The following is a 24,520-nucleotide window of genomic DNA, read 5'->3' on the forward strand; positions in this document are numbered from 1 at the left end:
TTACTGCATGTATATATACCACCTCTCTGCCAACACTTGCAAGGTGGTTTACAATTTGGGAATACTAAAACAGCTGTGTTGCCATTACTACAGCAGTTCTTGGGAATCTTCTGCTACTACAACATAGACTTCTATACTGCTTAATACTAAATAAGATAGTCCTCTGTCCCAACATAGATCACACAGTCTAAAAAGACATATGAGGTAGGTGCCAGCAACAACCTCTGGAAAAATGCTGTGCTGGTGCTGAATAGGGACAGTTATTCTTCCTCTAATAAATATAAGAGAATCACTACTTTAAAAGGTGTCTCTTTGCTCAGTTATATTTTCACAGCATGCAAATCATTGTTGAGTTACTAGGGAAATATTGCTTGCACCCTTGAACCAAAACAGTTATGAAAATGGTTTGTGTCTTGAACATAGGAAGCTGCCATATACTGAGTCTGACCATAGGTCCAACTCGGTCAGTATTATCTTCACAGACTGGCAGTGGCTTCTCCAAGGTTGCAGGCAGGAGTGTCTCTCAGCCCATACTAGGGAATTGGAACATTCCCCTTCTCGTAATCAGGTTAGTAAACCTGTATGTCATTTATGCAATGCTCCTGCATAGGGATAGGGAGGGAAGACGCGACCAAGAGGTTCACGCAGATGAGACAGTAAATCTCTTCTGGAAAAGTTTGTATGGTTATGTGCAAAAAGACAAGAGTATCTCTTCTAAACAGCTATGGGACAAATTGTGGAAATGGACGTTGGACGTAACCCCCCCGATTACCCGATGTGCCTTGAAATCCCCCACCCCCGAGTTACAGTACTACCTGCATATACTTCATAACCTTGTGGGTTTCCAAATCCTTGTGTGTAAATCTTTGTAGATATATCATGTACAAACAACCACTTTGTATATAATTGTGCTTTGGCAATGTACTGTATGCTTTGGTAGTTGTTGGTTCAATAAAAAAATCTTGTCCTATAAAAAAATATTGTCCTATCTTGGAGAAGCCAGGGAGGGAACTTGAAACCTTCTGCTCTTCTCAGAGCGGCTCCATCCCTTAAGGGGAATATCTTAAAGTGCTCACACAGCAAGTCTCCCATTCATATGCAACCAGGATGGACCCTGCTTAGCTAAGGAGAAAAGTCATGCTTGCTACCATAAGACCAGCTCTCCTCCCTTACATGGTTGTATTACGTTATGTGATCACTGTGACTGCAACACAAGTTGTTCTTCCTGTTCCATTTTGAAAAGTTACAAATGTTTTATTTCCTCCCCCCCAACCGCCTTTGCCTTTCATAGGCTGTGCACTCTAGCTCCGCATCGCTGGGGCATATATATTTTTCTCTTGCCCGCCCCAGTGGTATCCCCAAGTTATCCACTGCTGCTAGTTTGGGGCTAGCAGTGCTTTAATGCTTTTGATAACTTCCTCCCTGGCCACCACCAAGCACTTGTGTGGAAAGGCGCTCAGCCCTGCACTGCAGTATGTGTGCTGCATGAGTCAGGGTTTCATCTGTGTTCCAATTTCAGGTTCATCCCCCCCTCTCATTCTGATAGTCCTCTCTAGCTTTGAACTCTCTGCATCTATATAACAGGGTTAAATCACCAAGCTATGATTGCATTCTAAATTTTGGTTGCCAGAAACTTTGTCTGCAGCTGGGCACACCACGGATGTGTAACCAAGATGTACTCTGTCAACCCCACACTCCCCATCTCAGCTTTGGTTTTTTCAAATATTTGTTTTGGAATCTTCCCTGCAGTTAAGCTTCCAAGTAAGAGACAGCCCTAAATCTAGCCTGTAGTCTGATACCGCAGTCTAAAGCCCTTTACTCCATCCGTATGCTCCACCTAAACCTATTCTCAGTGTCCCCTTAGTATGGCCCCTACGTCTGAAGGAAGCTGTGGGATTTGGCAGGGAGCAGGGGAGAGCCTGGATTCTCCACAGAGAATCCAGCGAGTCCCCACCCTTTTCTTGTCAGGGGAAAATAGCATGTTTCTGGGTGATCTGAAGATAACTACTAGGTTTCCAGACTGGCTGGGCCTCATGAGCTGTCTGGTTGCAATCCCGTTGTTTAGACTGAAGTGGTGCAAAGGCCACGTTTTGAGGAGATCAGCTGGGAGTGGCTGACCTGGAATGAAATAACTTTATATTGAAAGCCAGAGAGAGTCCCCCTAGCCTGGCCTCATTTATGGAGGAAGGGAAGGGGATTGGCCCATCTCGTTTGGGAAGGGCTCGATCATCTCTTGTGGTAAGAGGCCAAACCCTCATCTGAATCTTTCTGGTTGGGCTTTGCTGGCAGAATTCCACCACTCGTGGCATCTCCTCCCTAGTATCAGTGCACACCAGGCTTTTTGCCTTTCTTGTGAGTAGTACCCACCTGTACAGCTGCTACCAGAGGTGGCTGCTGAGCACAGACACAGATGTTGGGCTTGCCACACAGTTATCCTCTGCAGTGAGTGTTCTCCTGTGGCTACTGCCTCCTGAATGCTTCCCTCTCTTCCTGATCCGTGCCTCTCTTGAAGGGCTGGGCCACTGCACTGCCACACCTTCCCACTGCTTCACTCCTGCCCCAGCCATCTGCACTTTTGGCAGGGTCAGGCCAGGCAGAGCAATGCCATGCAGTCACCTGTGGGCCAAGTACCCACCTGTCCTATCGTGAAGTACCACCAGGCTGAAAAAACTCTGTACTCTAAGCACTCTGGTGCTTGCACTAAAGGCCCTTTCTCAGTCTGGGTTTTTGATGCTGTGCTGGCTGGTGACATTTTGCAATCGGAAGGAGAGCACGAAAAGGTGCTACCTCCCTTCCCCCATCTTTTTCTTTGCTGTCATAATCACACCCCTGTGTCCTCTCTTCCTTGGAACAATGGAAGCTGCCTTATACCAAATCAGAACATCTAGCTCTGTATTGTCTACACTGCGCTGATTGGCTGGCAACAACTCTCCAAGGATTCAGGCAGGATTCTCTTGCAGCCCTACCTGGAGTTGCCAGGGATTGAACCTGGGACCTTCTGCGTGCAAGCAGAGTGGACTGTGCTAGTGCCCCCTTCCCTAAGGCAGGGGTGTCAAACTGCAGCCCTCCAGCTGTTGTTGGCCTACAACTCCCATCATCCCTGGCTACTGGCCACTGTGACTAGGGACAATGAGAGCTGTAGACCAAGGCAGCTGGAGGGCTGCAGTTTGACAGTCTTGACCTAAGGGGACTATCTTGCAACAGACAGTGCACACAGGTAGACCCCCATCCGAATGCAAATCAGGGCAGACCCTGCTTAGCAAAGGGAACAATTCATGCTCACTGCTACAAGACCAGCTTTCTTTTTAAGAGTCTCTCTCCCCCTCTCCCTTTCCCCTTTTAGGAAGAGTAAAACAGCATGGTGTCATTTTGCCTCCCTTCCTTCTACAAGCCAACTACAGGGTGGGCTGCCATGTTACCCCTGAGAACTGGCCCACAGACTGCTGCTGGCTGGCCCTGTTCTAATGCCCATGATTTGCATCCAGCTAGGATTGCTTTCTGGAACAGTGGATGAAAACCTACCCACTTTATAGGCAGAAAAATAGAACCACACAGAGGAGAGTGGGTTAATTGAAGGCTTGGGTATATTTGTAGTGAGTGAGTGTTAGTATACAATATTTATGTTATAGAGCGCAAACAAATCATTTTCCCCCACCCCCCACTCTAAGCTGTTCTTACACGGAAGAATTCTCATCCTTCATAAGGCTCAAACTATAGTCCAGTTGTTTAACTAATTTTATCTGGGAAATTAGTCAATTTTCCTCTGCAACACGGGTGGCCCTTTTTGTTCATGGGGCTTCTGATCTCGCTTATAGGCTTGAATACGGAAACCGTGAATAACGAAACTTTATCCCTGTGGGAATCTAGGGGTTAGTTTCCTACATGCAGGAAAAAGGCTAAGCGGGGTGGGGGGGCTCATAAATAAGATAAAGTACTCTAACTTGCTCTCTAGCGATATTGCCCCGAACCCCCATTTCCTCAAATGTTAGTAAAACATTGTGAAAATATATATTTTTTAAGAGCCACAGAATGGCTCTGTGTTGCCTCCAGATGGGAAAGGACTCTGGAAATTGTTTATGGTGGCCTTGAAACTGCAGATCAGTGAAAATCGCCTATTTTTGCACTCACGGATATAGAAACCGGTTCTCTAGGACCTCACCGTGAATATGTGAAACTGTGGCTGCTGGAAGCGTGGATAATGAGGGCCACCTGTATATTGTTTGTGTAGAGTACATTTACTGAAGTTTCTGACCGTCTCAGGAATTAGGCATTTAAGTAGTATTCTGGTCTAAACCATTATGCCACAGTCCAATCTTCTAGCAGCATATTTACCGTTTGGTCCTGTTTAAATTTTAAAAAGGAGAGCTGGTCTTGTGGTAGCAAGCTTGATGTCCCCTTAGCTAAGCAGGATCTGCCTTGGTTGAATATGAATGGGAGACCTGATGTGTGAACACTGTAAGATATTCTCCTCAGGGGATGGAGCCGCTCTGGGAAGAATAGAAGGTTCCAAATTCCCTCCCTGGCATCTCCAAGATAGGACAAGATTTTTTTTTAATAGAACAAGATTTTTTTTATTGAACCAACAAACTACCAAAGCATACAGTACGTTACCAAAACACAATTATATACAAAGTGGTTGTTTGTATATCATATATCTACAAAGGGCTGAGAGAGATTCCTACCTGCAACCTTGGAGAAGCCACTGCCAGTCTGTGTAGATAATACTGAGCTAGATGGACCAATGGTCTGACTAAGTATATGGTACCTTCCTATGTTCATAAATTCAGGAAGGGAGCTGCTGCTACTGTGCAAGGATAGAGGAGTACATTCTTAAGTTGACAGCATCAGTTTTAGAATGTACTCTCTATTGAGTTATCTGATTGGCAGCTCACGGAGCTTAGATGTAAGCATGTACTCTGAGCTGCTCAGAGGAAGAGCGGGATATAATAATAATAATAATAATAATAATAATAAATAGTCATCATCATCCCCCAGTGAGGCACTACCTTGGTGTGGTTGTGGGGCTTGCGTGCTCTGAGGAAGGTGAGAGCTATGCCAGAGGTCCAACCATACTGGACAGGTCTCACCAGAGGAGCCAGACAAAGAGTGCCTCTCCCATCAACAATATGGTGAGGTGTAACTTTAATAAATCTATACCGGATTGATTGTCGCCCGGGTCAACAAGGACCACGCCAGGTGCTATAGTCCCTGGACATCTGGTGGCAAGTGGGCTACAGGACTAGGGATCTTCAGTTGAGCAACCAGGGCTGGAGACTTCAAGGTTACTGGAAGAAACGTCGCTTAACCGGAAAAAAAATACGAAAAATGCCAACAAGGAAATAATGATCTGCTATTACAAGTCTAGTCCAACTAGAAGATATATATTTTTTAAAAAGAATGTATCAAATTTGGAAAGAGAAGCATCCAAATACAGAAATAACAGAACAAAGGCTAGCAGACCAGAGAAGATTCATAATAAGAAATAAAGTATTCACAGAAGTTGAGCTGGAAGAACCGCAAAGAGCAACACAAGCTCAAGATATGGAGGAAGAATTACCACCAACTGAAGCAGTTGCTCAGGCGCAGGTGGAGGAGCTGTTGGAAATTGAGGATGCCACTGTTGCTGAACTGTTTCAAAATCAAAACCAGGCAACCTCCCCTTTGCCTTCACCTCAAAAACCCAAATGCTGATTAACAGAAAAGCAACAAGAACTAAAGCAAAAAATAACTGAGCACATGAACCAAACAACCACCAGGGTTCGACTTCCAGCTCTAAAAACAGTTGCCAAAAAACAACTTGCTCATGCATTAAAAGATGTCAATGCTGCACTTGCAGAAATAACAACCAATAATTTGCAAGAAACAAACCAACTAATGTACACTGCAGCAACCATAACAACACAAGAGCTCGGATATAAGATCAGTGGACCTGTAAAAAAGGAAAGTAGTATATCACCTAAATGGAAGATTAGATTAGAAAATAAAATCTCCAGGCTTCGATCAGATGCTAGTAAACTGAAAGCTATGAAAGACAAGAAGCTGAAGAATGAAAACACCAAACAGTATCTGATCCAAAAATACCATCTAGATTCAAGGAGAATTAGAGAAGTCCTGGAAATAATAAAGCAGCAAATAACAGCAGTGTCAAAGAAGATTAGCAGATACGTAGCCAGGACTACACAACACAGAATCTCCAATTCCAGTCGAATCAGAGACGTTTCTACCAAAGCATAGAAGGAGAAACTGCAAGAAACCTAGAAACACCAAATAAAGAAGAAACAGTGCAATTCTGGGGGAAATTATGGGACAATCCAATAGATTATAATAAAAAGCAGGCTGGATGAAAGAGGTCAAAAAATGTAACCAACAAATGCAAGATCTAATAATAACACCAGAATTAATAAGTGAAAGAGCAAAGAAAATTAAAAATTGGACTGCTCCAGGCGACGATGAACTGCATGGCTTTTGGCTTAAACACCTAACAAGCCTTCATAAACAACTATCAAAACAGTTCAATCACATTTTGCAAGGAGGTGATATTGAACAACTGGGAAAACTCATCTCCTAATGAAAGACCCAGCAAAAGGTGCAGTTCCAGGTAATTATAGACCGATAACCTGCCTGACAACCATGTTCAAATTATTAATTGGAATAATAGCAGATGAAGTGATGCAACACTTATTAACTAACAAACAGCTTCCAGTTGAACAGAAAGAAAATTGCCCAAACACCAGAGGCACAAAAGACCAGCTGTTGATTAAAATGATCTTAGAAAATTGCAAGAGAAGAAAAACAAATCAAGTGTTGCATGGATTGACTACAAGAAAGCGTTCGATTCATTGCCTCACACATGGATACTAAAATGTTTAGAAACAACTGGTGTCAGCAAAAACATTCAGATATTTATTTAAAAAGCAATGAGCATGTGGAGTACACAGTTAACAATCAACGGCGAGACACTTGGACAGGTTAGCATTAGAAGAGGCATTTTCCAAGGGGACTCACTATCCCCTCTGTTTTTTGTAATCACCATGACCCCACTTTCACAAATACTAAACAAAACAGGCCTTGGATACCAAACATCTAAAACAGTGATTCTCAAACTTGGGTCCTCAGGTGTTATTGGACTTCAACTCCCATAATCCCCAACCAAAGGCCACTGAGGCTGGGGATTATGGGAGTTGAAGTCCAATAACACCTGAGGGCCCAAGTTTGAGAATCCCTGATCTAAAACATCAAGTAAAATCATGGATGTACATGGACGATCTGAAGTTGTATGGAAAGTCCCAGTCAGAAATTGAATCACTGCTCAACACTGTCCGTATATTCAGTAGCGATATAGCAATGGAGTTTGGACTAGACAAGTGTGCTGCATTAATAATGAACAGAGGGAAAGTAACAAAAACAGAAGGAATAGAACTGCCCAATGGAAGCAAGATCAAGAACCTGGAAGAGAAAGAACATTACAAATACTTGGGCATTCTCCAGGCTGATAACATCGCACACACTGAAGTTAAAAGAAAAATTGGAAGTGAATACATCAGGAGAGTTAGAAAAATCCTCAAGTCCAAACTCAATGGCGGGAACACCATACAAGCCATAAACACCTGGGCTATACTTGTTATCAGATACACTGCAGGAATAATAGTCTGGACCCAGGCAGAGCTAGAGATGCTAGATTGTAAGACCAGGAAAATCATGACCATCAATCATGCTCTGCACCCCCGCAGTGATGTAGATAGGCTCTACCTCCCTCGCAGCTCAGGTGGAAGAGGAATGCTGCAAGTCCATCAAACAGTAAAGGAGGAGAAAAGAGGCCTTGAAGAATATATCAAGAACAGTGAAGAAGATACACTTAAAATGGTCAAGAACGAGAAACTATTCAACACCAATGAAACAAAGCAGGCCTACAAGACAGAACAAGTCAAGAACCGAGCAGAAAAATGGAAAAATAAGCCCCTGCATGGTCAATATTTGCACAATATAAGTGGAAAATCAGACATCACCAAGACCTGGCAATGGCTTAAGAATGGCAACTTGAAGAAAGAAACAGAGGGTTTATTTAATATTGGCTGCACAAGAACAGGCACTAAGAACAAATGCAATAAGAGCAAAAGTCGAAAAATCAACAACAAACAGCAAGTGCCGCCTTTGTAAAGAAGCAGATGAAACCGTGGACCACCTAATCAGCTGTTGTAAAAAGATCGCACAGACTGACTACAAACCAAGGCATGACAAAGTAGCAGGGATGATACACTGGAACGTCTGCAAAAAATACAAGCTACCTGTAGCCAAAAATTGGTGGGAACATAAAATGGAAGAGAATGAAGATGTAAAAATATTATGGGACTTCCAACTACAAACAAACATCTGCCACACAATACACCAGATATAACTGTAGTCGAGAAGAAAGAAAAACAAGTGAAAATAATCGACATAGCAATACCAGGGGATAGCAGAATAGAAGAAAAAGAAATAGAAAAAATCACCAGATACAAAGATCTACAAATTGAAATTGAAAGGCTGTGGCAGAAGAAGACCAAAATAATCCGAGTGGTAATTGGCGCCCTGGGTGCAGTTCCAAAAAACCTTGAAGAGCACCTCAGCACCATAGGGGCCACAGAAATCACCATCAGCCAGTTACAAAAAGCAACTTTACTGGGAACTGCCTATATTCTGCGATGATATCGCAGAATATCTGTGTGTGACAACTCTCTGTTTTGGAAAGTTTTGAAATTGAGGGAGGCAACACAGATTACTGTTTATTTACCGCTTTTAAACAAAAATGTTCTCAAAGCTGTTTACACAGAAAAATGAATAATAATATGTTTCCCTGTCTGCAAAGGGCTCACAGTGTGAAGAGAAACACTAGATAGACCCCAACAATACCCATTGGAGGGATGCTGTGTTGGGGTTGAATAGGGCCAGTTGGTACCCTCCTCATCACTAAATATACATATAACCACCACATTGAAAGATGCCTCTTTGCCCAGTTCTCAAACATGTGTATTGTTGTGGCAGAGAAGTCTTTGATGGACCATAGTGGGGTGGGGAACCCTGAATCAGCTTAGTTATCAAAGCTATGGTCCTTCTGGTTACATTATTGAAGATGGTAGGAAGCATCAGTAATAATAAAATAAAATAAAATAAAATGGAGGAATCCTTTCTGAACAGAACTGTAGGCTAACTTATGCTATCTCCAGGTCATGTCTCCAAATTATTATTCAAACCAACTGCTCTCAATGAGCAATATGAGGCAGGCCTCTGTTAGGGCTTCTTGTCAGGGGAGATATGAGTGCCCCTCCCTGATCACTCATAGGACTGGGTCTCACAATCAGTGAGACCCGGTTTGGGGCAGTGTGCGGGGAGAGTGGGCTAAGCCCGCTCTCCCCGCACACGAGTGGAGAGGGAGCCCTGGGCGGCTGGATTGGCCGCCGACACGATTGCCAGCTCCGTGATGGAGCCGGGGGCAGGCTGGGGGGAGCAGGGGCCAATCGGACCCTGCAAGCTCCAGCATGCCCTGCGTGAGTGCGCAGGGCATGCTGGCGAGACCCCCGGAGCCGGGAGGCGGCTTTTCGCCTTCCCTCTGGGGGTCTCCTTGTGAGTAGCCACGGTGCGGAGCCACGCTGCGGCTACTCACGAACCAATAGCCTGGGTTTACTCCACAAACCTGGGCTAAGGGGCGGGCTACTTGAGCGGGTTAGCTGCTCAAGAACCACCAGGCTCGCAGCCAAGCCCAGTGGTTCTTACAATGGGCAACAATCGGGCTAGGCTCTCCTAGCCCGATTTTTGCTAACCGTGAGAATAGCTCCACAGTGTTTGTCATGATTTGGCCAGAAGGCAGAATCCCAAGCATCCCCATCCTAGGTTCTGTTTTGTGCAAAACAAGAGACTGAGTGTATTATATGTCCTGCTGGCTGTGTCAACTCTAGTGTTTTAAAGGAGTAGGACCCTTCCTTATCTCAGCATGCTTTTTGCTTGCTTAGATCGGAGACCTGTGTGTTGTAATGGGTTCAGTGACTTCCGTTCACACCCTCCCTTTAAAAAAAAAAAAGCCAACTCTAGTTGAGGGGTAATGCTGCTTGGTGAAGTGTCTGTTATATCTTATTTCCACGTTATGATTTTCTTGTTTTGGGAGGAACGGTGCTTAAGAACCTTTGATCAGTCTGCTTGAAGACATGACAAGCGTTTTCTCTTTCTCTCTCTGTGTGTGTGTTTACTTGCATGCCACGCATTAAATTTCAGTTCACATTTTGTGCCTGTAGCTGCAACTGTGAGGCGCTTGGATAATCAGTTTTTTTTTTTTTAAAGAGAGGAAATGTAGATGATAAAGTGATCATGGCACCTCAAAGAATGTTTGCATTTGCATCCCCAAGCAAAAATAAACTAAACTTGAAACCACTCCTTGTCAGAAGCAGCTGCACTGTTTCTTCTCAAGAGCCATGCGCTGGCCTCCTAGTGTGCTGGAGCGCTGCTCAACAAATATGCTAATCTAATTAGGCCTTGAGTCAGCATGGAAGGAGAGATTTAGTTTTACACTGACAACTTCATCTTGGAGGGAAAAGTGCAAGATTAATCTCCCTTCCTCCCACATAGCCTCCTATCTTTGGCTCACCACTGGCTGCCCCCTTGAGACTCATGTGACCAGGCTCATGGATTGCCCCTACTAAAGAGGAAATTGGGGGGTGGAGAGGTTTGCGGCCACAGCCCCCTTGGCGTCAGTAAGAACCGAGAAGGGTTGAGGGTCAAGGTCTGAGAACTTCCTTGCCAGCCTAGCTTGCAAACAGCTGGGTGTCATTAGGGCGCATGAGGTGTGGAGCGATGAGAGGAAGGCTGGCCTGATTGCCTTTAACTCGGCATCTGCATCTTCTGCACAGGGACCATCAAATGTAAGAGGCCCCAAAGCGTTTTTATGGGGAGAGGGGAAACAATTTATATGTCAGGGAAGAGGAGGAGTCTCTCTTCTGGGAGCTGAATCATAGAGTATCCCAGCCTCCAGATCAAAAGTTTCAAAACTAGATGCCCTGGAGGTGTGAGATCAGAAGTAAGGGTCAGGGACATCCCTTATGTTTTGTATGGAATTGTTTCTAGGCAAAATATAAAGTGTTGATGATTATCGCCTTTAAAGCCCTGAACAGCTTAGGCCTGGGCTGCCTGAGAGAGAGCCTTTCTCTGCAAGATCCCAACCAGTGTTCTCTCTAATTTTTTTCATCTGTTTGCAGAATGTGTTTTGTTCTGGGCAGCAGTATCAAGGCAGTGTGTGTGTACATATATTCAGAGTGTGACCTTCTTGATCCAATCGGAACAGGGTCTAAAATTAATGTGTGAACATTAAAAAAAAAACTTGTGTGTGCGCGCGCACATGCACGCACCTTAGAGGGAACACTGATCCCAACTTCTCATTAAGATCATCAGGAGAGATCCATCTTCAGGTGCTACCAGCTCATCTGGTGGCAACTTGAGATTGGGCCTTATCAGTAGCCGCTGCTAGGTTGTGGAACACACTCCCCATGGGTGCAAGAGGCTTATCCTTGGAGGTCTTTAAGGGAGACCTAAAGACACATCTTTTCAGCCTGGCTTTTAACAATATTTAAATGGTTTTAATAATTTTTAAATGGGTTTATGTTAATATTTTAATTGGTTTTAATTTATGTTAATATCTTAAATGGTGTGTTTTTTTGTGAGCCATCCTGAGCCATTTTTGGATGGGCAGTATATAAATTAAATAAAATTGTGTTTGTAATGAGGTTCCCAGGGGCTTTTATGCACAGCAGGTTTTAGCACGAGCTTATGGGGAGGCTTTACTGAAAACTCAAAGTTGTCACAAAAACCAGACACAATTAGTGGATTTTTTTACCCCGGATATAAATCAGGTCACACCCTAATGCACAGTGAAAAACCCGAATTGTGTGTGAACTGCTTCCTGATAACTTGCAAGAGCTTTGGGGTAAATCTGGCTGATATGTGAACACACGCCCTCCATTCCAGAGATGTGTGTTAAAGGGCTTCAAAAGCCCTGTGTGAAAAGCTTCCAGGCGTCTTGAGAAGTTTGGGATACTGGAAAAGAGATTGTTCATGTCCCCTTGTGATTATCCAGATAAAGGGAGGAAAGGTCACAGCAGGGTTTTCCTTCTGGAAACCCTGCTACGTAGCAGCTTAAATTTAGCTTCCAGGAACTCTTGACTACAGCTGACTCCTCCCCAGCACTACCTAACTACCTCTAGATGCCGTGTGACGTCTGCAAGCTTTGCACCATGCAAGCATGTCACTGTGCAGCCTACATGTTTGTCACAGACCTATCTCTCTATACCCTTCCTGATTGAATAGCCCCACCCCCAGAGGACTATCCCCCATGCATGAGTATATGGGCTCATCATCCACGGAAGGGGTCCCTTGTAAGGGAGCATTTCCCTCTTGCCTGGAATGAAGTCGTCCATCCCTGAAACCTTAATTCTCCATGACAGCAGAGGATTTAGCAGCCTTGGAGTGGGATGCCTCTATGACATCTCTGAAGGTCTTGTACCTCTCTGACTCTCTGAGCTTCTCCAGATCAGCCACTTTGGCTCCAACCCCCGCTAACTTGTTAAAGAGGCACCTTTTAATGTGGTGGTTCTCTTTATTTAGCAGGGGGAGAGTAACTGGCCCTGTTCACCCCCAGCATAGTACCTCCAGTGACTGTTGCTGGTGTCTATCATCTTTCTTTTTAGATTGTGAGCCCTTTGGGGACAGGGAGCCATGTTATTCATTCATTCATTCATTCATTCTCTGTGTAAACTGCCCTGAGCCATTTTTGGGAGGGCGGTATAGAAATCAAATAAATAAATAAATAATAAGGGAACAAGCTTGTTCCCCGAGAGCCAGGAGTTCCTTGCAACGAGCACAAACCCATGATTTCTGCCCATCAAGCAGATAGTTATACATGCAACACTGTGTGCAATACACTGGGAAGCGCCCCCTTGCCTGTTGGCTTTCTACCTTCATGGCTGGTTTTGTTGGCTGTTTAGAGTATTTGGAGATTGTTTGTTTGAAAGCTAGGTCTTAGCTGAAGTTGTCAGCTATTCAACTTACTTTCCTGAAAATATAAAGAGGGGAGTAGCACTTACCTTATCTTCCTGCTGGGCTCTGTGTGATTGAGGGGCTCCTTTGAAGCTCTCTTGCACACATCCTTGCTAAACTCCACACGGAACTCCTATGATATCTGTTTGCTAATTCCTGTTCACTAACTCCTGGTCAATACATTGCTTGGTCACCACCTCTTATGTAGAGAGAAGGCTTCAAAATGAGGCAACAAGGCTCAACAGGAATGTGGCTCCTCCCACTGTCTCCAGGCAAAAGAGAAACTAAAACTGAAATCCACACAGCCCCCAGAACAAAGCCTGGCAGAAGGAGAAGGAGATTGGGCAAAAAACAAATGCAGACACACACCCTGGGACTTCTTCCCTAAAGAGGTACCAGCCCCTCGAAATCTCCCCCTCTTCTTGTTTGAAGAAGAAAAGGTTTTTTGTTTTTGTTTTTTAAAAGAAAAGTTTGCTACCTTCTCAGGTTTGCTTCTCCTCTTCCCAGAGTAGGCTTCAAACTAATCTGGTGGTGCTGTCTTGGTAATGGGGGGTGCTACGATTGCCATGGGGGGGGGTTGTCATCTGTCATCTCCCCCCCCCTCTTCATCGGCCTGCGCAGCAGCCTCAAAAATGTTACATGCTCACAGAGGGCCAAAATGGGCTGGACTGGCCCATGGGAGACCTGGGGGAGGCCGGCAGGGGGATGGGGAGATGCCAGGGACCCCCTCACAGCAGTCATTCCTCTGAAGGCCACTGCTGCCCTCGCCAGGTGGTAAGTCATTTTTTAAAAACTAAAAGTTGAACATCCCCCACCCTTGAACCTGGCCTGAATCAGTCCGAGAGGCTTGGTCCGACCTCGGACCAAACTGGGTCCAGTTCAAGGTTGAACCACTCAAACCGAGCCTGTTTGAGTGTGAACCGGTCCTAATTAGAACTGGTTCACACATCCCTATTCCCTAACAACACTTTGAGACTAATTATATTAGATAAGTTTCTTCAGAAAGAACAGTTCAATGGGATAGAAAAGAGTAGAGCACGCTGCAGAATTAGAAAAAACAAAACCCCCAAAGGTCCAGAAAATGTAGCTTCTTCAACCTATCTTGGACATCTAGCCACCAATTCAAAGCAGTTTTCCATTTGCTAATTTGGAGGACGGTGAGGTTCTTTCTGCAGATGAAGAGACCTGCAGAATGAAGCAGCTGCAGTAGCTTGTCTAGCTATTCCATGATCTTTTTGTCCAGACTCTGCCCTGGTGAATTGTGTAGCAAACCAGGAGTCCTGCTTGCTGTTGGATGGGTGAAGGCTGTAACACCAGTTTCTAGGTTGCAACTTGACAGTCCTATACAAGTTCCAAACGGCGGGCTGTTTGGTGAAGCTCTGAAACAGCAACAACATAATTAAAATAGTATCAACAGAAGCAATCAGTAATACAGAAGAGAGGTAACATCTGGTGGAAACCGTGTGTGTGTGTGTGTGTGTGTGTGTGTGTGTGTGTGTGTGTGAGAGAGAGAGAGAGAGAGAGAGAGAGAGAGAGAGAGAGAGAGAGATGGGGGGAGCATTCTGGAGGGGTAATGTAGCTGCAGTCTGAGATCCAGACAGAGTTTATCAGTCTGACAATACTTCATTCTTCATGCCCAGATTAAACAAACAGCCCTCCTCCTTTTTTTCCAGGCAATGTTCCCTTCAGGCAAAGTGAGAATTGGGGAGGGAAGGAGGGAGGGAGCAATGGAGGTCACTTCAGTTTAGGAAGCCCATTATCAAGGAACTCTCTTACCAGGAAGATTTGGACTGGGGCTGGGACTCAGCGGGGAAAGTGCTAGACACACCACCCCCTACTGAGACTTTATTAAAGCATGAGTGATGTGAAGAAAGTGGGTATGTAGCTTTTCTTTATCCTTAGCATAATCCAAGAGCTAGATGACATGAGCATATTATTTAATACAATTTAACCCCCTTTTGTTCTGGTACTCGGGATGAACAAAAAGTGGTCTAAAAGGCTGTGCCGTATTTACCTGAATAGAAGAGGACTCTGAATTTAAGATAACCCCCTTAAAAATCCAGATTATATCTGTATTTACCCAAAAGGAAGAGTACTCTAAATTTAAGATGCTCCTCCCTTCTAATATCAAAGAATTTGGAAAAAACCTAGTCTTTGACTGAGGTAGATACGGTACTGCTTTTATGCTTTCAAAGAGATGTATTGATTCACATCCACGCCACGTTGTTGACTAAGAGCTTCAGATTAAGAACTCAGGGATAAATGACATGGATTAGCATGGGACAGTGAGAACTTTACCATAAATATGCAATATTCCATGGGCTACCAAAACATGGAGAGTGAGCCAAGGATGAATAGCAGCAGAACTGCGAGGGCCTGGAGATCTATGTGGGTAAGGTATCTGCAGGCTAGTGGCGCTCATGAGGAGAAGAGTGGATGGTTCAGGCATTTTGTTCTTGCAGACAAGAGAGCAAGTATGGGGTGAAAGGACAAGGATTTGGTTTAATGTAATCCAGTGGGCAGAGCTGTACTGGGCTTACAAGACAGCTCTGTTGTTTTGGGCAAGTCCCTTCCTTTTGTTGCCTTTCCCGAAGTGGTCTTGTAAAGATGACCACAATTAAAACCCCAGAGCATTTTGCAATCTGGAAGTGCCTTATAAGCAGTGAATAGGGGTTTCATTGGCTAGAATGCCTTCGTGTGGGATTGCATGTTGCATCACTGGGACACAGACTCTCTATGGCTGAGGAACTAATTTAGCCAGTGTTTACACTTCTCAACTTTTCAATTCTCTCTGAGGGATCCAGATAGCATCCAAAGTTTGTTGTCAGACATCGGTCATTGTTTTGGACAATGGAGGTGAAATGTTATGCTGCTAAGCGGGGGGCTGCTCTCTCTTCTAAAGCTAAAGGACTGTAGGAAAGCACACTGGATGGAGGCAGCTGGTGCCGTGCTAGTACTACCTCAGGTGTTCCTAATCCCCTTGAGGGTGGGTGGCAAGAGAGCCGGGTATTGATTTCCTCTCCATTCACTCCCAGAAGGATGCTGCCTAGGCATGATGCTCCTCCTCCTCTGCATAACCTTGGGGCCTGAAAGGAGAAGGTGATCAGTCTCTCTGTTGGGGAGGAAATCACCATGCCTGCCCCATGACCCTTTGAGGAGACGGGAGTTCATTGATACAATTTTGAGGAGAACAAATTGTTAGTAACATTCGATTTGGGTGTGGCGGGGCTTCAGGATCATGTCTTCGGTATGATCCCCATCGCTCATTGAGGTCATCTGGAGAGGTCCGTCTCCAGTTACCACTGGTACATCTGGTGGCAACTCAGAACTGGGCCTTTTCTGTTGTTGCTCCTGGCCTATGGAATGCACTCCCAGCAGATATCCGCAGTTTAGGCTCACTGTTGGCCTTTAAGAGAGCCCTAAAAATATATTTGTTTGGCCTGGCCTTCCAAGGTTTGTAAAGTGTTTTGTTTTTTTTTAAAGTATTTTAATTGGCTTTAAATGGTTTTACTTGTTTTTGAATTGTTTTTATATTGTTTTTAGCACTGTTTTGAATTGTGTGTTTTTATGTCGTTTTAAAGTTGTTGTACACTGCCCAGAGCCTTTGGATGGGGCGGTTTATAAATGTAATAAATACATAATAATAATAAATAACCAACATACTCCTTTATTTCCTCATATTTGGTGGAAGAGAGCCTGCAATACTAATTTTTAGTGCCTTTGTAAGACTTGGACATTAAATAGCACCAGCGAGTTCTGTCCTCTTATATCTATGAGCCAGACCCTTCACAATCCTGAGTTATATTTTTATTTTGGCCTTTTCTGCCAACACATAAAAAATAAGATAAAAACAATCCATTCTTATCTGGAGTTATTGAAATCTGAACTTCACATGTACACTGACGGGGTCTGAGCTGGCAGTGACCAGCCGGGAACAAGATCTTGGGATTGTGGTGGACAACTCAGTGAAAATGTTGACTCAGTGTGCAGCAGATGTAAAGAAAATGAATACCATGTTAGGGAACATTAGACAAGGAATAGAAAATAAAACTGCCAATATAGCAATGTCCTTTTGCATTTCTTTGTGCTAGTTTCCCCACAGCATCCTTGGCAAACCTGTAGCTGAAAAGAATGAGGAACTGTAGAACAGAAACCGGAGCTGATTGATTTGAGCCAAAGTGGCTTCCAAACTCTTGACTCACCCAGCCCTAGAATGACTTGCTACACTTGAGAGACATAACATAACATGTTATCCATGCTTCATGCTGTGAATGTCGGAAGCTGCCTTCTATGGAGAGAGGCTCTTCGTCCATGTAGTTCAGCATAGTCTGCACTGACTGGCAGGGTCTCCAGGGTTTCAGATGGAGAGAGGCCTTTCTCTGCCCTACCTGGAGATGTCAGGGGTTGAACCAGGGGCCTTCTGCAGGCAGAGCAGGTGATGTACTAGTGAGCTATGGCCCCATGTTGCTGCTTAATCACTTCCAGGAGCCTTAATCCAGCTGTTGTGGTCAAATAGGGGCGTAACTATAATAGGGCAAGGGGAGACCGTTGTCTGAGGGCCCACTGCCTTGGGCCCCCCCCCAGGGGCAAGTCACATGACTGACTCCCCCAGCCGCACACCTGCCCGGGCTTGCTTCAGTTGTATTCATCCTCCGAAATTGATGTGAGTATTAAGACCTGGAGCTACCAGAACAGCATGTCTTTCTCCAGTACCATTAAATCACACACACACACACACACACACACACACACACACACACACGTACGTAAATTTTACTATGCTTTTTGTTTTTACTATTCAGCCTCATTTAAGATTTCTTTACTTCATGAGCTGAGCTTCAGTGCGGGGCCCATTTTAAAATCTTGTCTCGGGGCCCACTACAACCTTGCTACACCCCTGTTGTCAAAGACAACTAGTTGCATATGACTGGTGGCTCAGGATGTCCATCTAACCAGTTCAGTAGGATTTACATGCACATAGTAGTACAAATGGGGATGTGCTTCCAGATGCATGTTCACAATGCATGTGGAGGGCCGCTTCTTCCTGTCCATTTCTCTTGCTGGATCAGCTTGAGGATATTTATAGCTGGGAAGGTAGAGATTCCTGCTTAGCACAAACAAAAATCAAGTTTATGGGGAACATATGCACCCTTTTAGAAGAATTTTTAAAATGTGAATATGTACATGCAAATCAGAGCTTGGAGAACTTACTTGAGAGCCCCTCCCCCGTACCAAAATTCATAAAGTTATTTACGTAGCAATTATAGATAATTATATTAAAGTGATTGATTATATCCAAATAAGCTAGTTCCAAACAATAACAAGTCTCACCTGCAGGCCTGGCAAAAGCATTTAGAATAGCCTGAGACTGGGTGGACTGAAGGCAGTATAGTACTACAGCCCAGAGGTTTGCTATAAAAAACCTAACAAAGTTCTTACTGCTGTGGCCATCCCTGAGATGTGTGAGCCACATCTGACCCAGAGCATCAAAGAGTTTTGTGGCACCATTAAGATTAACAGACTTCTTATGGTACAAAGTTTTACGTCTACTTCATCAAATGCAGAATATGGATTGCTGGTGGATTAGTGTCAAATACTGGCACCCAGAGGTGCAGAGCAGAAATGCACCCTTACTATAAAACCAGCCAAGTAGTGAGGCACTTTATATTAAAGGGTATTCCCAGGTGGAGGGCTAGCTTCCATGGTTTTGTGCAGCGAACTGCATGCTGAGTCATGGGTGGGTGTCTATCCTAGCAGTTCTTGCTCTAGCTCAACCCACTGTTTTCTGTCTGTATCAGGGGTGGAGCACTTGGGATTATTGCAGGTTGGGGTCCCTCCCCTTGTCACTATGCTCCCCTCCATGCTTACTATGCATATGTGCAGAGAGCAAAAAGTCCCCCCCTCCACTCATTCCCAATCTCAAAAACCTGTAGCCTCCCATATTTCAACTTGACCCAAGAAAATCTGACATACAAAAGACAGCAACAAACACCCTCTAAACTTCAACACACACACACACACACACACACACACACACACAAAGAATTAACCCCAAAGAGCATTCTGTGGTGGGTGGGTGCAAACTACGCTAGCACCATGGTAAGCGTGAAATTGCGCAAGAGAAATCAGTAAGAATTAAAAAGGGATGTTAAAGATCACATTGCATAAACTGCCCTTGGTTTAGAAAAAAACACACACATCCCAAGACTGCATGAAGCAAGAACTGGAAGGAAAGTGGACCTAGGAACAAAGGTGTGCTCAAGTGTGAAAGTGGGGTGAGGAGTGTGGAGCCAGTTGTCTGATGGGGTTGCTCCCTACACAGATGTCCTGTCCTCTTTCGGCTGTGCCATGGTTAACCTACATCTTTCCTCCTCGTACAGGTTTCCCCCTACCCCAATCAAATGGGAATAGATGTAGCATGGAAAGATTTGAGCATTCCATAGATTGTCCTGCAGATGGTGCAATAAAGTTATGGGATTTGGAGAATGTTGTCTTGTGGTAGCAAGCATGACTTGTCCCCATAGCTAAGCAGGGTCCACCCTGGTTACATATGAATGGGAGACTTGATGTGTGAGCACTGCAAGATATTCCCCTCAGGGGATCAAGCCGCTCAGGGAAGAGCATCTAGGTTCCAAGTTCCCTCCCTGGCATCTCCAAGATAGGGCTGAGAGAGACTCCTGCCTGCAACCTTGGAGAAGCCGCTGCCAGTGTGTGTAAATACTGAGCTGAATGGACCAATGGTGTGACTCGGCATAAGGCAGCTTCCTATGTTGTCTGGAAACCGCCCCTCCCCCCCAGTGCAATCTCTCATAAGCAACAGTGTTCATACTGGAATAAACCACCATCTGAAAAGAGTCTGGGACTAACCAGTTTATTAAAGCATAAGCTTGCATGAACTAAGACCCACTCCATCAGATGCAGCTAATGTGAGAAACAAGATACGACCGAGGTGAGGGTGCAGCCACATTTTGTAACACACAAAGCAGGGTGGCAGGGAATGAGGTCTAATGTTTACGACAAAAGGGTGCATGCAGGTGAGGGGAACGGAACCCTCACCTTCCTGGACCTGGCCTTGCTGTACGCTTCTCGCCAACTAGGCTCGCTTCTGGTCTTGGCATGGGAGAAGGGTGCGCAAAGTAATGGAGAGTGGGGAGAACGTTCTGCCCCTTAGGATGCTAAAATTAGGTCCCTACCTACAGTCTCTACTTGATAACATGCATGGGGCAGATGTGTGAAGAACAAATGTGCCTGCCCCCTGTCTATTTAGTTTATCCTGAAGACTGTCTCCTGTTACAGTGGAGCATCTTATCACACTTTTAAGGACTTTTAGTCAAAGTTTAGTGCTGTGTTGAGTCCTAGAAGCGTGTTTCAAAACTGTCTCTTATGTGATCCGGGGCAATCTGGGAAATTACAGGCCGGTTAGCTTAACGTCCGTTCCAGGCAAATTGATGGAAAGCATCCTCAAGGATAAATTTGTAAAGCACATAGAAGAACAGGCCCTGCTGGGAATGAACTACCATGGCTTCCGCAAAGGTAAATCTTGCCTCACCAACCTTTTGGAGTTCTTTGAGAGTGTCAACAAGTGTGTGGATCAAGGTGATCCAGTTGACATAGTATACCTGGACTTCCAAAAAGCTCTTGACAAAGTTCCTCATCAACGACTCCTGAGGAAACTTAGTGGTCATGGGATAAGGGGACAAGTACATGTGTGGATTGCTAACTGGTTGAAAGACAGGAAACAGAGGGTAGAAATAAATGGAGAGTTTTCACAATGGAGGGAAGTAAGAAGTGGGGTCCCCCAGGGATCTGTACTGGGACCGGTGCTTTTTAATTTATTCATAAATGATCTAGAAGTAGGGGTAAGCAACGAGGTGGCCAAATGTGCAGATGATACCAAACTCTTTTGGGTAGTGAAATCCAAAATGGATTGTGAGGAGCTCAAAAAGCATCTCTCCAAACTGGGGGAGTGGGCGACAAAGTGGCAAATGTGGTTCAACGTTGGCAAGTGTAAAGTGATGCACATTGAGACGAAAAACCCCAACTTCAAGTATATGCTGATGGGATCCGAGCTGTCGGTGACGGACCAGGAGAGGGATCTTGGGGTCATGGTGGACAGCTCATTGAAAGTGTCGACTCAATCTGCGGCAGCTGTGAAAAAGGCCAATTCCATGCTAGGGATCATTAGGAAGGGGATTGAAAATAAAATGACTAATATTATATACAAAACTGTGGTGTGACCACACTTGAAGTACTGCATACAATTCTGGTCACCACATCTAAAAAAGGACATTGTAGAACTGGAAATGGTGCAGAAGAGGGCAACCAAGATGATCAGGGGCCTAGAGTACCTTTCTTATGAGGCAAGACTACAACACCTGGAGCTTTTTAGTTTAGATGACTGCAGGGAGACATGATAGAGGTCTATAAAATCATGCATGGTGTGGAGAAAGTGGATAGAGAGAAACTCTTCTCCCTCTCCCATAACACTAGAACCAGGGGTCATCTCATGAAATTGATTGCTGAGAAATCTAGGACCAACAAAGGGAAGTACTTTTTCACACAATGCATAATCTACTTGTGGAATTCTCTGTCACAAGATGTGGTGACAGCCAACAACCTGGATGGCTTTAAGAGGGGTTTGGATAACTTCATGGAGAAGAGGTCTATCATCAGCTACTCGTTGGAGGGCTGTGGGCCACCTCCAGCCTCCAAGGCAGGATGCCTCTGAGTACCAGTAGCAGGGGAGTAACAGGAGAAAGGGCATGCCCTCAACTCCTGCCTGTGGCTTCCAGCGGCATCTGGTGGGCCACTGTGCGAAACAGGATGCTGGACTAGATGGACCTTGGGCCTGATCCATCAAGGATGTTCTTATGTTCCTATGTACTAATGACCGGGTGGCATCTCAGGACCGCTTCAAATATTACATTTTGCACTCCTGAGTACAAACGGCACTGTGTACATGGTGTCATTTTGGCATGAAATTCATCCACACTAGTGGGGGTGTGAATTGGGGCCCCACTTGCAGGCAAATGCCACAGTTTACACACATGGGTACTTCTAATGCTTTATGCACATGTACTGTACTGCACGCACAGGCAATACATTTCTTTGAACAAAAGGAGGCAATGAAGTATCTCTGAATCTTCCATGTCTTGCATTTGCTAGAGCTGTGACTCTGTGTGGTTTGCAGGCTGGCAGAAATGAGTCTGTCCCTGAGAATTCCCTTCATCACAAAGGAGCTACCATAGCACACCAGCCCACCCACCCCCCCGCCCACCACTCCTGGGCTTAGGAAGCAAGGCATCGTGGCAGATTCCAGCTTTGTTTCCCAGGCATAGCCTTTGCTTTCTCTTGAAGGCTTCCCTGACTTCTGGGAAGTAGCTTCAAGGGGAAGCAGAAGTTGAGCTGGATAGGCCTCCTTGCATAAGCAGCAGGGCTGAGATAACCTGGATGTAATTGGTAGTAGATTGCGGGTAGTGGAATATTTTCCATTCCTTTTGACTCAGCCAGTTATTGCTTAACTCTCTGACCAGTCTGTGCCAGCTCTGCAGCACGAGGGAGACTTTAGTGCTGAGTCATCCCTTTCCTGTGCTTGAGAGGCGGATTGGTTGGTTTAAAAGTCTTTAGCTTTCCAAACACAGAAAAGCTAAGAAAAGATTCTGGTAAACTCAGAAGCTCTGGTAGGTTCCTGCTGCCACCAAGCACTCTAAGACTTGCTAGAACTGCACCATTGGACTGAGTGATTTAGTCCAAGATCCCTCTATAGTTGGGTACTGGGGAAATGCAAAAATCTGCTCTCCCTTTTTTGCTAACAGGCAGGACTAAAGAAAAACCTTTCCCTCCTGTGCATTTTGCCTGCATGTGGAACTAATTATTAATTGGCCAAGCTCACCTTGAGACATGTTCTGCACCAGAGAAATCCCCCTTATCACCTCCCCTTCCTCCTCCTGGGTCAATAATTCAACCCTCTGAGGCTTGTAAAAAGAACGTGGTGGTGGGGGGGACGACTTTATTCAGTTACTACATACTGGGTCTGACTGAGGTTTTTAGATTTTTAGAAACACTTCAAAAATAATTAGTTGGTTACAAGAATACTTCAACAGCACCTTGATGATGCTGGAGTGGTACACTCCAAGACCTTAGTTACACAGTTGCAAAGAACAGTCATTTAGGAAAATGCAAAGCACACCCCTCAAAGCAAAATAAATTCCTGACGCACAGTCTGACTAAACAAACTGGTCCTCACACTAAATTCTGGAAACCAACCCCTGGTCTCCTGTCCTTTAACTCACCAAACTCCTGATGAGAATCAAGTCTCCTGCAGATCTCGCTCACCCTGAGAGATTATCCTGCAGTTCCACCATGAGGCATCCAACCTCATGCTAGTCTGCACTCTCTGCCCAGACTTCCTTTCTAATTCCCAGAATTCCTCCCTGCAGCTCTCATGTCCCACCCACCTGTTTGACTGATTGGGTGAGCCCTGGAGTTCATCAGCCTGTCAGTCAAGACAAGGGTTTATTTCCTGTTAACTCTTTAGAGGGAGGGGAGACTGGTCACTACATAATCCCACACTGTTTGTTTTAAATCCATTAATTTATTTTAAAACAAAGAGTGTGAAGTGTATGGGATGCTAATTGATACATTTTGTTCTTTAATAATCAAAGCTAATGATAACCCATAGAAACAAATGATGCATTGACATCTTTTAACCATGTTATTTTTCTTTTCTTTCCTGCCTGCAGCCTGAGGACCTTGAAGCCTCCACAACCCACACCTTCAAGGTGAAGAGCTTCAAGAAAGTGAAACCATGTGGTATATGTCGTCAGGCAATTACCCGGGAGGGTAGCACCTGTCGAGGTGAGTGGCGGGTAGGCAGAGGCACGGTGAGCATGGAAGAGTGAGGTCAGAATGACCAACACAACATAGTTTGTTGGATGTGAAATGGGGAGCTGATTCAGAAGGAGAACACACTGTATATGTGTGCTGGTGAAAATTCACATCACCTTGGTTCTCTTCTCAGGTGGGAATACAACATGATTGTACCTATTAACCCCCCAGGCTGCAATGAGAGGCATTTTAGAATGAAAAAGGAACTGTGTGGAGGTTCTGGGATTTCTGTAGGTGACTATACCTGTGACCATTGACTCCATTCCACTCCATGATGACTATTTCTGTATTTACTGCAGTTTGCATGTAACCACACAGGTTACATGTTGTCTGTCTGTAGCATCTGGCAATGCAGTGGAGCGGCTCTTTGCCTCCCCCGCCCGCAACTAAATACACAGATGTTTAATCAGAAATACAGGGAAGCGGAAGCCTACTAAAACTACCACAACAAGCTCTTCTAGGTGTTAATATATTTAAATTCAGTGCAAATTATGATGGGAAATAAAATGGGAAAGACGCACTAAGAAAGATGTCACATGATAGTCTTAGCACCATCTACTGGCAATCTGTGAAACAA

At 44.8% G+C, this 24,520-nt stretch overlaps 1 protein-coding gene across 14 annotated transcripts in view; it reads left to right on the top strand.

Annotated features, from left to right (window-relative positions):
- The window catches only part of TNS1 (tensin 1), a 432,927-nt gene that overhangs the window by 122,186 nt on the left and 286,221 nt on the right, over positions 1-24,520 (top strand). For 13 of the 14 annotated variants that reach the window (XM_053307444.1, XM_053307453.1, XM_053307473.1 and 10 more), the window contains exon 2: positions 23,799-23,913. In XM_053307444.1, coding sequence (XP_053163419.1) covers positions 23,799-23,913 — 115 coding nt within the window. The remainder of the gene's footprint in view (positions 1-23,798; positions 23,914-24,520) is intronic. The other variant, XM_053307576.1, reaches the window with a different exon arrangement.

This window comes from Hemicordylus capensis, chromosome 1, assembly GCF_027244095.1.
Source record: "Hemicordylus capensis ecotype Gifberg chromosome 1, rHemCap1.1.pri, whole genome shotgun sequence".
Lineage (NCBI taxonomy): Eukaryota > Metazoa > Chordata > Lepidosauria > Squamata > Cordylidae > Hemicordylus > Hemicordylus capensis.